This window comes from Poecilia latipinna, unplaced genomic scaffold (assembly GCF_001443285.1).
Source record: "Poecilia latipinna isolate Pla-1442-1.1 unplaced genomic scaffold, P_latipinna-1.0 Scaffold18, whole genome shotgun sequence".
Lineage (NCBI taxonomy): Eukaryota > Metazoa > Chordata > Actinopteri > Cyprinodontiformes > Poeciliidae > Poecilia > Poecilia latipinna.
The window spans coordinates 15,567-30,672 of record NW_015112634.1 but is presented as its reverse complement, the minus strand read 5'-3'; the positions used below and the strand labels follow the sequence as shown (position 1 = coordinate 30,672).

The following is a 15,106-nucleotide window of genomic DNA, read 5'->3' as shown; positions in this document are numbered from 1 at the left end:
CACGACCAAAATAGATGAGGATAAGACCACACTTAATGAATGTATCTTATCCCAAGCACCTCCTTCAACTTGAAGACCACAAATCCCCATCCCTGCAGAAAAAAAAAAAAAAAAAAAATGACAGAACCTACATCCAAGATCTCCTGATTGGCTTTTGGTGATGTGGCCTCTCTCAGAACCTTAATAGCCACTGGGATCTTCACATCCTCTCCCTCTGGGACCCAAAGACCCTGCAGGAACACAGTGTTTCTGTTGCATCACTTTCTATGCTTGAAATGTCAAGAGACACAGGAATATTATACAATGTACAACGTGATTATAAAGATTTGTATACATGCACATTTAATAGCTTTCTCATCAACAGCTTGCAGTTTTGTTTGCAATATTTTGGAAATTTTAACTTACTTATTTACTTTTTAATCACAACAACCCACAAACTGTTTAGCAAAACTCATATTATAGAGTCATAACACGCAAACTGATATATACAACCAACAGAAATATTTTGTCATGCCCCACACAATTACGGGAAGACTCTTTTGATAGTTGTCCAGCAGACCATCGCTAACAAACTATTAGGAGAAGAAGCCACAAAGACTCATTGACAAAGAACAGGCTGAACCAGGCCATAAACATAGGGTTGAATTTAGAAAGTTGACTGGAAGAATAAAGTGTGGCAGGAAAAAGGTGATCATTTTGTGATGTTTTGTGGAACTGAGCCACTTGCTGTTGTAGATCCAACAACAGCAAGTGTTGGATCTGTGCTGTTAAAACACCTGAAGCTTTCCTCAACTCTCTTTATTAAAATATTTTCATTGGTCTCTTCAGAAATATTCCAAAATTGTGAATTTTGAACCTTCAGTAGCTGTAAGCCATAATCATCAAAACAATCTGAAATCAAAGCTTGAAGTATCCCTTGGTAGATATAAAACCCAGATTCTTTCTCGGTTTCCCATTTACAGAGGCATTACTGAAATAAATTAACTCTTCATTGACATTCTAATCAGTCCTACAAACACCAAAATACACACTTGCACACTGCATTTGACTTATCTGTCCTCTATTAGAAGATTTACCTCTTAATTATGGATGGAAATAAACAGACAGTCCAAAGGGCAGATTTTTGTGTCCTAAATACAAATCCCCAAATGTGATTAGAGCAACGGCTGTGACAGAAACATTGAAGCCAGTCATGCATGATGTAGCAAGTTAAAAATGTGTTGTAATTGGCAAATTGAAAACACATGTAGATCTGTGAAAAGTCAGCATGACGGAGCAACAGAGTTTCAGAACTGCTCAGCACTTGAGCTTCTATTTTACAATAAGCCATTATGCAAGCCAAACCTGTAATTACCTTGTAAACTGTACCGAAGGCTCCTGATCCCAGCACTTTAATTTTCTTAAACTCTGGTTCCTTCAGTATCCGCAGCAGAGCTTGGTTTGGTGCCTGTCCACTCGGAGTGAGAGGTTCAACTAGCTGCATGGAGGGAGTGGGACCCATAAAACCATGACCAAAAAAAAAAAAAAAAAACCCTGTGAATTTGTGCTTTGAGCTTAAGCCGTCTCTCCTTACCTCTCTCTCCTGGAGCAGTCTGCGCATTGTCCTCTTTCTCTTGATGTGGCGGCGGCGTAGGAGCACAAAGACAGAGAGGCCTGCGACCAGAACTGCCAGCAGCCCACCAACAACCCCAGCTGCAATTATGGAGAGACCTGAAGGCCTTCCAAGAAATGTATATAAAAATATGTAAGTATATTAAATATAAAGAACACAAACATACAAGAAGACACAAGAGAGAATAAATAAACTGATAGATAAACTGAACCAGAAAAAACTGATACAAACGTATGTTAAACAGATGGGAATTAGTTTGTTGGCCTGCTGAAAAAAAACATTAAAATTAACTAATTATTTTATTACAGTACAATAATTTCATATTAAGTTTGTTTGAAAAATTTTTCCAGGCGTATAATTTCTAAAGCTAAGCTGAAAACGTGTTATCTTCAGCAGATTTATGCTCCAAAAGAAAACACTAAATCAACATTAAAATATTCACCAGACACAAAGTCACCCTTCTTCCACGGCCATCTCAGTCCAGAGGCCTGAACCTAATTGAAAACCTTTGTGGTGAGCTGAAGAGACCATTCCAATGCCTATTCTTTTGACTCTGGATCAGGTTTGCTTGTACTTACAAAAGTTGGTCTGTTCTTGTCTCTTTACAGTATTTCTTTTGGCTTGAAATTATAGCACTGACTCAGTCACCACAAAAGCTTAGTTTGTCTTCTGTTGCACGAATTGTGTGCTTATGGTTTTCCTGCTGCTTCTCAAAAGTAGTTCAAGTCTAATATCCAGCACCTTGAGCACAGTTCCTGTGACAATCCGCGCACAGGTAGCAAGGCTTGGCAGGCAGCAGCTTTTTCCATGAACACCATTGTTGCTCAGTGTTCACAAGATGACGCCCTTAAATCTTAGCCAATGTGGGAAAGGACTGCTCAGTTTCTTAGAAGTTATACTGGGTTTCTTCATGACGTGACCGATAGTCGTTGGTCAACCAGTTCTGGTCAGAGTAACAATGATCTCGAGTTTCCCCACATTTGTACACAATCTGTCTGACTGCGGATTGTCGGAGTCCAAACAGATCCCAGAGATAAATTAGTAACATTTTCCAGCCTGATGAGGATTGACTGCTTCTTTTTTGGTGGTCTTCAGAGATCTGCTTTGTTTGAGTCATAGTACAAAATCAATCAACTTCTTTTTGGAAGTTCAAACATTGATAAATGAAATGTGGTGGATAAAAAATGTTTGTCATTCTATCAAGGTTCCTGAACAAATGTTCTATAAAAATTCAATACACTTTTCAAACTCCGTTCTCCGGAGTTCAACCTCCTTTAAAGTTAATTTCAGATTATAAAATACTGAATTTTCCTTCATTATTGCAGATAGGAAGGAAGGAATGAAAGGAGGAGGAAAGGAAAGAAGAAACAAAGAACAGAAAGAAGGAAATAAGGTAGGGAGGAACACACAAAAGAAAAAAGGAAGGAAGGAACCAATTTAGGACAAAGGAAATAAGGATGAAAGGTAGAAAGGAAAAAAGAAGGAAAGAACATGAGAATGGAACAGAGAAACATGAGGAAAAATGAAAACAAGGAAGAAAAAAAGGGGTTGAGGAAGGATAGAAATATATGGGGAAGGTAAATGGAACAAGGACAACATTTTGCTACTGGAAAAAAAAAAGTATTCAGATTGCATAGTTCTCCATACTTTCACAGTTTGTTCAAGAACCTTGTCCTACTGATTGAAAACACATAATTCTGACTAAAAGAGTTCAAATTAATCACGTACATTTTTTTAAAATGAGTTCATTGCGTTTCCATTTGTCCTACGCCACACTTAGATACACAGTAACATTCAAACCGTGAACGGCTCAAATGCGTTCAGTCAAATGTAAGCTCACCTTTCACCTTGGCAACCTTCAGGACCTGGTCCCACACACCTGAGGACACAACAAATCTAATGAAAATATGGTCCACAAACACAACAACATGAAGGAAAGCCAGGCTCTGCAGGCGGTAACCATCAAAAACCTATGACTGTTGCTACACGTCCTAGTCTTCTTTACTTCTGCCAGCAAAAATATTCAACTCAGACTAAATATTCTGAATGGATTCATAAATCAACTCAGTTCAGCTGGGAACTATTTATTTCCACATTTCCAAGCTATTGAAATGTTTTAGAAATATGTATCAGTTTCTTCTTTCTTTACAAGACACACACAAAAGGCCCAGTATCATGACTGCTCTCCGTGGTCTGAAGGTATGTCAGACCCATTTTCCTTCTCACTCATCCATATACCACCAAGGCTCAGTGTTGATTGTATATCACAGGGAACATTTGGCTCGCTTTCATTTCAGATTTGTATTGGTATGGTTTTGCTCCACAAAAGGACTACAGACCACTAAAATTAAACACTGCAGCTAGAGAATAAATAAATACAATAAAAAAGGGAAACCAATGGAGACTTCAAATGAGGAGGGCAACAATATCTGGAAAAAACACACCAACATACTCGTCTGTTTTTTTTTTTTTTTTTTCATTTTGTCTCCAATAAAATCTCCTGACTTCTGTAAACTTAGCGGAACCCTTTCAGATTCATGTCATTGTTCCACCAAACAAACATTTTCAACTCAGAAACTTAATGTTGAGCTCTCTGGTATCAAACGTGTTTACCCCTTGGTGCAGTTCTTGTGGCACAGCTGGCACACTCGTTTCTCATCTACGTATTTCCACACCAAGGTGTCACCCTCTCCCGGCACGCCTTGGGGACAACGGGGCACGCAGTACAGTCCATCCTGAAAGTTGGCACACTTCGTACAGTTTCCAGGACCCTGTAAGAAAAAAAAGAACCAAAAACATACTTTTCATGTTTACAACTCTAATGACAATTGCTGCAAATATTATATTGTCAAATATTACAATAATAATTCTTCAAAGGAAGCAGCTTTTGCCATCCTAATAAATGTGGAAAAGGTTTGCATGCAACATGGTGTTGGCAGGATCATGATGCGGGAAGGCTTTTTAGCATATATTGGCCTGAGTTCATTAGAAGTAGGATTGAGTTAAACACAAAGCAGTCGTGGAGGAAAATCTTGTAGGTGTAGCAAGCAGACACCAGACAGAGACAATGCTATGAAGGAATAGTTTAAGTCAAAACAAATTAATATGTTAGAATGGCCCAGTAATGCAGTACTGGGCCAAATAAAAAGTGCATTTGGGCTGTTGTTCATGTTGTGGACTTATTGACATTATTAAGTGGCGATGACAAATTGCATTTTTGTGTTGAATTAACTTAAAAGTTACAGCTTTTTAACTGAAAAGAACTTTTTACTTTGACTTAACTCGAAACGATTAAGTACAATGTCATGTTTGTATCCTATATCTGGCGTCATGATGCAAACTTCGCCAGGGACAGATCCTGTACCAACCAGAGTGCTGTGGTGGCGCAGGGTAGAGGCAAGCCACATAAGGAGACCTTAGTCCTCGAAACGTGTCACAGGTTCGATTCCAGTACTGATCACCTTGCTGCATGTCTTCCCCCTCTGTCATTACCCACTTTCCTGTCTAACTAATGTCAAATAAAGGCAACCTGAGCCAAAATATCTTTAAAAAAGATCCTGTATTAGTTTGCTTATTTATTTGAAGTAAACTAAATGATTTGAGTATGACTGACTTAAATTTGCCAAGTTAAACCAACTTACTAAATTAAATTGGATAAACTTAATTTGATTAATTGTTACCAATTGAAGAAATTCAATTAAGTTTTTCAACTATTTTCTTTTTTCAGTGTAGAGAAACACCCTCCAAAAAACAAAACAAAACAAAACAAAAAAAACATCAATGTTCACTGATGCTCTCATTACAGAGAAGAAATGAACTTAGGAAAAAAATAATTTGCCAAAAGATCAAGTTTCTATGTTCAACGCTAGAGACTTGCAGTACTCCAAAAGACTTGCAGCTGTAATTGCAGCAAAATTTCATTCCACAAGCTCCTGCCTCAAATGGATGCCAGTGCCACATATAATTTTTCTTCCACTTCACAATTATAAGCTACTTTGCAGTGCTCTGTCAAATAAAATCCAAGTAAAACATACTGAAGACTGTGGCTGTAATGTGAGAAAACGTGAAAAACTCCCAGAGGTGCGGATCATTTTCCAAGGCGCTGTGTTTGTCTTCTGCACAGGATTGCAGTATCTTAACGTCTTAATGCCACAGGTGAGCATCTTTACTCAGTCAGCATTTCTGTTGTTGACAATGATGGCATACATTTCCCCTGTTATATTTTTAACAAAAGTAGAGGCCTAAACTTGCTTTAATCAAAATACAGGATTATGTGCATAAAAAAGCAAACAGTTAGCCAACTTCATCTGACAGTCACACCCCTCCTTCAAACACAACATGTCTTGCGGCTGCCCTGCAGGCTGATCTGCTAAAGCTGCCGCTGATGGAGAAATCGCTGACACTTCTGGAAGGGATTTCATGCAGCATTAATGTTAAGATGTTCATCAATTATGTTCACAAATGTGCTAAGCGTGAGTGTCTTTTCTTTAACTGCACAAAATATACGTACCGGCGCCCGACAGGTTGCTGTCCCGTTCATGCGTAGACACTCGGGGTCACACTCCATGCAGGTTTTATTCATGACCGCCTCCCGTGGCTCGCTGCAAAAAAAAAATTAAATAAAATTAGCAAAGCTGACAAGACTGTTGCTGTAGGGCAGCTTCAATTCAAACAGCTTCATTTGATCTGCTTTTTGGAGGGCCAAGTTAAACTGTAAGCATGTCAAGATTCAATGTTTGACAAATGTCTCCAAAGAGAAACAGATGTGAGTGCTATGTGCCATTTTTCCAACAATGTTTGTCTTACATCTTCTGGAGATTTAACTTCAGAAATACCCTGGATCTTCAGCTTTCTTTCAATAATCCTCTAATTTATCTAATGACATAGTCTGGAAATACTCGTGGTATGACAACAGACTTTGAAGAAATGAACCATCTCGCACCGAGATCTGATGTTTCAGACTGTTTGTTTGTCTGACATAGAGGACAGCAGATTTCAATGCTTAAAAAGGAATCAAGCCCAGATTCTTCCCTTACCCCTCCAGGATGTTGCAGAAGTCAACACAACTCCCGCTGCGGCTGTAGTCACGGCAGGCGAAACACATGTCCGGGCCCGGGCCCCAGCAGCCGTCTGCTGTGCACTTCCTGTCACAGGTCTTATTCCTCAGGACTAAAACCAGATGTAAAAATTTAAACAGAGTTCTTGATAATCGCCCCAGCTTTGAAATTTATTGGTTCATTGCAAAATTAAATGCCTGAAAAGCAACAGAAATCTCACCACAAACGGTAGCATTTGCATTTTCATTGACTGTAGCAGTTTGGCCTCCTGATATGAAGAACCTCTTCCAGTGGCTGTCATCCATGTAGCAAAGGTTGTGATTTTTGATAATGACCACGTCTCCGTCGCTAATCTCCTTTAGTGACCGTAAGCCAAGGTAGTCGATATCGAGCTGTGTCACAACCAAGCTGCGGCTACCACTATCCAAAATATAAGTGCGAAAAAAGGATGAAATTAAAATGACATCCTCTGATAATTTCGCATAGTACATAAAATTCCAAGTGTTAGTCCTTTGATGTTTTTGTAGCGATGAAGAGTCCACTGGGATAAGAAATTAAACAGGTTTAGCACATAGGAAAGGAGGAAAGGTCTCATAATCCTCTGAATGACTGATAATCTGAAACAACAGCTGTAATAAACAAATTTCACCATCTTGATAAAGTAGCAGGGGATTCATGGGGGTCTTTACGACAAACATACCGCTTTGTCCGTCCTCGAATGATTTCTAGATTTTCAAAAGGCGAGAGCGAGTTCATGCTCTGCGGCCAATCTTGAATCCACAGGTGTCCTGAAGGGACAGATGATTTGTTAATTATGAAGGCGTTCAAGGTTCATCGGGTATGTCATGCATTAGTCACATCTTATGTAATCTTACCTGTAATTTCCCTAACCGTTTTAAACACATCCAGCTGAGCTGGCTCCATCTTTGGTGTTTTGGTATAGGGATCACTTAAAACAAAAACAACAACAACACATTAAAATGGTCAGGAGAACAAATGTTGAGATCAAATATTGGAGCAATATTAGTTAATTCATCTTACCCATGAATTGATGTTCTAAGGATAGTAATGTCACCGGTGATTTTAGTGCAGTTTTTAAAGGAGCCGATGTTGGTGGCATTGACAGATAGTATGTAAGTCAGGTTTCCATACCCAAGTCCGTTACACACTGTGAAACAATTTAAAAAGCAAATAATGTGTTGAAAATAGCATTATTTCCACAAAGAAAAACTAGCAGAGATATTTAAAAATCCCCAAAACACAAATCACATAAGACATTATTTTCCAGCATTTTTTCTAACAAGTGGAGATGAATCTGGTAAACTGAGATGTCAGCTGATGGAGATCCATGCCAGAATGACAACACTGATGTACGCTCCAGACATATAAAAATTGAAACATGTCACTTTTGTCATTATTTTCTGTTTAAATATTAACAATAATAATTCATTCAATTCATGTAGTGCTTTGAAGGACACTCAAAGTATATTGGCCATATATCTAATAAGAGAGTATTAAACTTAGTTATACTTAGTCATAAATTACTCTTATTACATTATTATACAAGTCGGTTTTAGCTAAAAAACAAAAAACAAAAAATAAAAAATATAAATCGAAATGCATCAATTACTGTGGTGTATAGTGACTAATGCTTCTAAAAAAACATGTATTTGCATGCATTACTAAACATTTTATATAAAACAATACATGTTTTTTAGAAGCATTAGTCACTGTACACCACAGTCATTGCTGCATTTTTGTCAGAAACATTTCTTCATTTGGATAGCAAAAGTTCAACCTCAGACCTTTTGGGCACAGTCCGTTACACTTGGCACACTTCCTGACACCTCCTTCTTCCATTTCATATGTGTTACCGCTGCACGTCCGCACACACGCACCATGATCGGTCACAACATAATTATCTGGAACGATTGGAAAATAGAGCTATTCAGGCCAACACCGTCACATTTATCAAACACAGTCAGACTATTAGAACAGAAGACAGAAAACATAAATATTCTGTAGATGATTTTAAGGAGCATAGCTGGAGGTACATCTAGTAGGTCACATGGACTGAATCATGCATTAAGTTAAACTTCTAAAAGACGGGATGTTGCATTAACACACTCTGAAGCACAATAGTTTTCTTTCCTTGTTTCTATAGTTTATTATTAAACTTGAACAAACTCATCTTTTAATGTCTAACAACCCTCAAGGACAACCTGAGCAAATGTTTAGTATTGGACAACATGCAAAATATTTCTTATCATGCATCATATGTGCTACACATACAACCCGCTAATTTTATTTGCAGTGTGTATCCATGCCGGTGCAGACACAAACGTTTTTGTTAGGGTAAACAGGTGCAAGACTTTATTTCTGTTATTTCTTAAGACTGTGATTTGCAACAGTGTTTTCCAACTCTGGTCCTCAAGATGCATCACCCTCCGTGTTATAGGGGTGTTTTCACATCTGATAGTCCAGTATATTCGGTTCGATTAGGGACCAAAATTCTGACATATGTTACATTTTCAGCTGCTGTGGTTCACCTTCACACTGCACTGTGTCAAATGACCCAAACTAGTTGAAAAACCTTTTGCCACCCTCACTTGATGTGGCACTTCACAGAGAACTACTGAAGGAAAAGACATAAAAACTTCATTCTTCACAAAATGTAAGCAAAAATGGAATGGCGTCAGAAACTGATTTTAATACAGAGATGCTATGTTGTGACCTTGTTATGGCCTGCACAATAATAGGGATTTACTGCCGATTTCACCAGTTGTCCAGCAGACAGTACCAGACACACTCCACAAGGACAGTAAGCCAGAAAAGGTTGCTGTTAAAGAAGACGCTTGTTTACATAGTCTAAGAAAATGTATGTAAAGTGAAGTGGAAGGAAACGGTGTGGTAAAATAAAATGCAACAGGGATAGAAACAGCAGGTGTGAACTGGTCCTGGAATCAATAACTTTTGTTGGACTTGTGTAATTTACTAGCCTGGTAAAAGCCAGATAGTCTGCTGAAGTTTTTAAATTGTAACCAAATGCTAATGCTTGGCCATGACATACGGGATGTGCTGCATCTGCACCAGCTATGACGTTTACAAGAAATTGGGTGCACTGTAAACAACCATTTCCCACTGTGAAGAGAGCTACCTCGAGCGGAACGAGGCAGCACTTAATATTAATTCAATATTTGGAACCATGGTCGACACTGACTTCGTTCACTTCCTCCGCTGCCACTGCGAACAGACTACACTTCTGAAACAGCACAGTCATCGTTCACAACTTCTCCTTCTGTTGGACCAGTTGAAATTCCACCAGAGAATGAAGCTCAATGGGAGAAATCCCAAACAGAACAGTGAAGGCAGATGAGAACTGAGCAGAATTGTATTGCAAGCAATTCTGCTTCCAGGCTAGCAATATAAACATTTTCTGAAAAAGTTCATTTCGGGTTGCTAAGTGATAGTTATCCCCATTGAACAGCTTAATGATACTGTATACACAGCCGGATGGATGGATGTATTGATGGATGGATGGATTTGCAACAAGAAAACAAACTGAAAACTATATTCTTACGTGGGCAGTTTTTCACGCAGGTGGCTCCAAAGTTGTACTTTCCTTGGGGGTTAGGGACCAGTTGGTGAAGGTTGGGATCATAGCGCATGAGGCCAGGGCAGGAGTCCTTACAAACCCCGTCATCCTGGAAGTCCCGACAGGCCTGCAGCACAAACAACAGTCATCTAGTGCAGCGGGACCAAAACAGAGCCCCTTCCTAATGATAACACTGCATTCCTCTATCATAGCCTTGGCTTAATTCTCAAAGCTGTACAGAGCGAGTGTGCAGACACTGGTGCTCAAGGCCCTGCCAAATAAAAGATTTAATCAGCGGTTATGCGTCTCTCTGGTATAAAAACAAAAACATCATCTCCAATCATAAAAAAAGCAGAGGTTGCTAGGACAGTACTGAGTTTTAAATAGAGTTCTCAGCCAGATTGAATAGAACTATATGAAATATTGAGTGTATCATTAGTTGTGTTCTTTATCTCACCAGACAGTCAGCGGCTGTGGGCCCTGTGCATCCTGCTGCACAATGCTCATTGCAACAGTCGCTTGGTGAAGGTCCCTTGCACCTCTTTGAGCACTGCTGTGCACAGTTCAGCTTGGTCACTGGAGATGACACAGGCACAAACACAGTGGGTATACCCTTTACAAGAGGTCATTTTCTTATTCTGATAAAGAAATAATTTAAAAACACCAAATCCTTCAATGCTTAAGATGTTTGAAATACTAAAATGATGATGGAGTGTGTGTGAACACGAATAATAAAACTAGAAATACACAATTGTGCTATTTAGTGGATAGGATAGTTTGGATTCTGACTGTGATAAATGTATATATTTTTTAAATCAACAAGAGCTTACGGGTCTGACAGTTTTCTGCACCAGGTGCCCAACATGAACCATTGTAACAGCTCGAGTGGCATTTGTTACCTGTCAGAAGAAAAGTAAGTCACATTTCACCTTAAAAAATATCACAAATGAACAGAGAAAACAAAGTTTTGCTTGTTTTTCCTTGTGCCGTGAATGGAAGCGCTTACAGAGTGGGTTGTTTCCGGCCACTGGAAGTTCCATGCTGGGTTTAGTTTCGGCATTGACAATATCAAACCACTGAATTGTTTCTACATTGCAAAGCTTGTTGTTCACAAACTTTACACCTCCTTTGAGAATTTCTGCAAACAAACACGAAAGGCAGTTCCAAATTATGATGCTCAACTGTTCAGTGTCAAACGTATCGTCATGAAATATATGATCCTTTTAGGGCTCCATCTACCTGTCAGGCTGGTCAGTAGAAGCTCGGTGGTTCCAAGACCTGTATTTTTATCAATATTGGCAAGCACAGAAAGTGCAAACTTTTCCTCGTAGAGGGAGTGACCCCGAATGATGCGCAGATTCTCCAGGGGAATCCTAGAAACTGTGTTGAGAGCAATCAGAACGTAGCCACTCACTTCTTCAATTGACTGTGGAGAGGGGAAAGAAAAGAAGACTCCTAGTTGTTAGCCTCATGCAGGCTCTGACAATTCAGTTTTTGTTTTTCAGCTATGTCAATAAAACTGAAGACATGGTGAGTAATAATATAGTTACAGTTATTATATATACACACATTAGGGCTGCAGCAAACAATTATTTTAGTAGTTGATCATTGTATCAATTATTTTGATAATTAATTGCAATCTGCACATTCTGCTGATTTTTCATTTAACCACTTATGCTTATTTTATATAATATTTTATATAATATTTTATATAATATTTGAAATATATTAAAAACTAAAAGTAAAGAAGTAATTAAATTTGGTTTTAAATAAGAAAATACATTTTTACAGAATTTGAACTTGGTGAAACTAAAACTATGCCACTTGAGTTTTGTCTCAACCTTTTTTTGAATTTGTACACCACCTGTTAACAATTAATCGATTACTAAATTAGTTGACGGTTACTTGAAGAAATGGTTCATCAAGACTATGACCTTTCAGGAGAATTTGCTTCATTTAAATTTCTTCAGTTATTGATTTTTTGTCACATTAAATGTTTCTGATCATCAAACAACTGTACTGTCAGACCCCATCTTATGAGTCCACAGAATATTTCCAGAAAACCATCAAGGGGTTTTAGTTGGGAAGACAGTGTTTGATGATCTGAACCTTTCAAGAATAACAAAAAAAAAGCAAAAGAAGAAATCTTCAAGAGTTTCCACAGCAAAATTTTTTTGTTTGTTTGCCAATTTTAACATTTCAAGAAAGGTTTCAGTCGGAAAATGTTTTGTTTGTCCCATTTAACTATGTCATAAGTCCACATCCTTTTTCATGCTCCCAGAACAAAGCAAAGAAACACAGGAAATCTGTTAAACACGAGTCCAAGGTTTTATATTGCTTTGGGAAGAAGGAGAGCATTTCTTTTGTTTGACGTTTTAAAAATAAATTCCAATTAACATAATATTTCCAATAACTGTTTACGATACTGACACACATTGATGTGAAAATGCCAACAATGTCACAAATGAACTGAAACTGTTCCTTTCAAAAACATGATTTGTTTTGTGGCTCCGTAATGATTGGCAGATCTTTCTCACCGTCGGCACAAAGTTAAAAGTTAGGCCAACAAGTGTGTTAATCCAGGGTTAAAATGCCGCCAAGAGAGATATCCATTAACTCAAACATTTAACTCGGATTCGCACACATTTGGTTTTTGACATCTGCACAGAGAACTGTGAACAAGGTGCAAATGGGACATTAAAAAGATTACCCTTGAAACTGCTGTATTGAATCTGCTGACTATTTTACTTTGTGTTTGTGTGGGCTAGCCTGAAGCCCATGAGCGTGTGTGGTCCCCTAACACATCTCCCCAGTGCTCAAAATCTTGCAGTTACAGCTGATCTTTGAACGAAGTTTTAACCAGAGCTGTACAAACACAATGAATCATTATAAGCACTTGTTCTGCACAGGTTTTAGCCAACTACAACTGTGAAGAGTCTGCAGAATTCAGTCTAAAAAGTGGAAAATATACACTCACATTCAATAAATGAGAAAATGCGTTTGGATGGAGGCAATTTGACAGATTCAAAGTACCTTTTGAAAGCAACCCTAAAGCAGGTAATAAACAAATTTCATCAACCTCCCATTTTGGTTTTCAAACTGTCTTTTGTATTGGTCTGATGTAATATTTTAGTCTTATATGTTATGTTTTATTAGGTGTAAAACAAAGGAAAAATTGGCATAATTAAGAAATAAAGACTTGAAAACATCCGTCCATATTTTATCAATCATGTGTATTACTGAGAGAATTTAACTACTAAAATAAACAAAATGTTACATAATCTAAATAATATTTGTATATGACATTTTGTGCATCTATTGTTTTCCAAAGTGGACAGGTTAATTTAAAATGCACTTTTGTTAAACATAAAGACCTATTGTTCATAACCACTGAACTGGGGAAGCACTCTCGTATATGAATTATGAAGTTTTATCTTTACTGGCAACCACTTATAGCTGGTCACTCTCTATTGCTGTGGACAGATATTCTTGAAGAAAAAAGTGCATTTTATCTGGAATGTGTCCTGTCGAGGAAAACGCTGACATTGAGGGTGGACTTTCCTGTGTGAGAAACACTTTTGGCCTAAGGGTCGGGGAACAACTATCGTGTATTTAAGGGAAGGAATAACCAAAAACAGAAGAGAAATTCTTTGGTATCATTTTGGCAGTTTGCAAAATTAATAATACCTGACCTAAAGCTGGAAACCTTTATTCATATTTAAGTTATTCATTTTATAGAGTATAGAAACGACTACATCTTGTTTCGAATGTAATAGTAACATAGTGTAGGCTTTTACCTTGAGGAAGGATAAGTCACGGTGCTCCTCTACGTAAGTGATCTCCAAGTTTTCCAGGACGATAGTACAATTGCTGTAGGTCTTCACCATGTTCAGGTAGTGGTCCTCTTTGTTGTCCATAAGATTGACGCGATTGGTGAAGCCCTGGCAAACTGGGAAGAAGTAAAAAATAAGAAAGTAATTTCATTCTGTGAACACCACAAAAGCACTGTGGTTCTCATAATTACACACATCTTCTTATCATGAAGCAATCTGGCTCAGTATCATTATTGGTAAAATTCTGTCTGCACAGACACAACTGTGGTGAATTTGACTCGAAACTGCTAATCGGGGGTTAATCTACAAAAGACCTCAAATCTCAGTAACGCAGCAGGTTCTCGCTCTGGCTTTGTGTACTCTGGCACAAATCTGAATATTTCCTGAGAATAGTTGGGGGAAAAACAGAACAAGTGTTTCCAGGCATTTCGATCAACTTTCACTTTCACAAGTATCACTAACAGTATTGCGGTATTACAACCATGGGCAGATAATGTAGGCTTGTTTGCTGATAAACATTATTAACAAGAAGGCAATAATATTGATAAGAAAAGAAAGCACAAAAAACTTGTTCTGAATAAAGCTTTCAAACAACGTCATTTTCTGAAACTTGTCATCTTATCAGTCATGGACAGGTCCTGACTGTCTGTGATGTCGGAGTTATCTATCCTAAATACTGGCATGCAAAACCTACACAGCCATAAGCATAAAAAATATTCTTTCTCCTGCTTAAGTTGTGTCTAAGCAGCTCATATTTTGATTCATGTTCTAAGGAGGATGAAAAGAGAAACGAGTTAAAAAAGAAAAACAGATGACTGTGTCTTGTTTATTAAAAATGCAGGGGCCACTGTAGTGTCCCAGACACATTCCTCAACATGTCTGCTCTTGAGAGTTAAGAAAGTCAAAGCATGCAATCTGGATACTGGGACACACCTCACTTCACATACAAACATGGAGCTCAAGCAATTGTACTCAGACCAAGCCACAAATAAAGAGGTACACTCTCTTC

General features: G+C 38.1%; 1 protein-coding gene across 1 annotated transcript in view; it reads right to left on the bottom strand.

Annotated features, from left to right (window-relative positions):
• egfra (epidermal growth factor receptor a (erythroblastic leukemia viral (v-erb-b) oncogene homolog, avian)) overlaps positions 1-14,213 on the bottom strand; it is a gene marked incomplete at its 5' end in the record, with an annotated part of 26,869 nt that extends 12,656 nt beyond the window's left edge. The window contains 18 exons of the mRNA XM_015034327.1: positions 132-230; positions 1,355-1,477; positions 1,574-1,718; positions 3,453-3,491; positions 4,226-4,383; positions 6,123-6,213; positions 6,649-6,781; positions 6,890-7,089; positions 7,370-7,457; positions 7,545-7,618; positions 7,711-7,837; positions 8,475-8,591; positions 10,250-10,391; positions 10,722-10,840; positions 11,095-11,163; positions 11,271-11,402; positions 11,504-11,690; positions 14,062-14,213. Coding sequence (XP_014889813.1) covers positions 132-230; positions 1,355-1,477; positions 1,574-1,718; positions 3,453-3,491; positions 4,226-4,383; positions 6,123-6,213; positions 6,649-6,781; positions 6,890-7,089; positions 7,370-7,457; positions 7,545-7,618; positions 7,711-7,837; positions 8,475-8,591; positions 10,250-10,391; positions 10,722-10,840; positions 11,095-11,163; positions 11,271-11,402; positions 11,504-11,690; positions 14,062-14,213 — 2,195 coding nt within the window. The remainder of the gene's footprint in view (positions 1-131; positions 231-1,354; positions 1,478-1,573; positions 1,719-3,452; positions 3,492-4,225; positions 4,384-6,122; positions 6,214-6,648; positions 6,782-6,889; positions 7,090-7,369; positions 7,458-7,544; positions 7,619-7,710; positions 7,838-8,474; positions 8,592-10,249; positions 10,392-10,721; positions 10,841-11,094; positions 11,164-11,270; positions 11,403-11,503; positions 11,691-14,061) is intronic.
• Between the last annotated feature and the right edge of the window lie 893 nt (positions 14,214-15,106).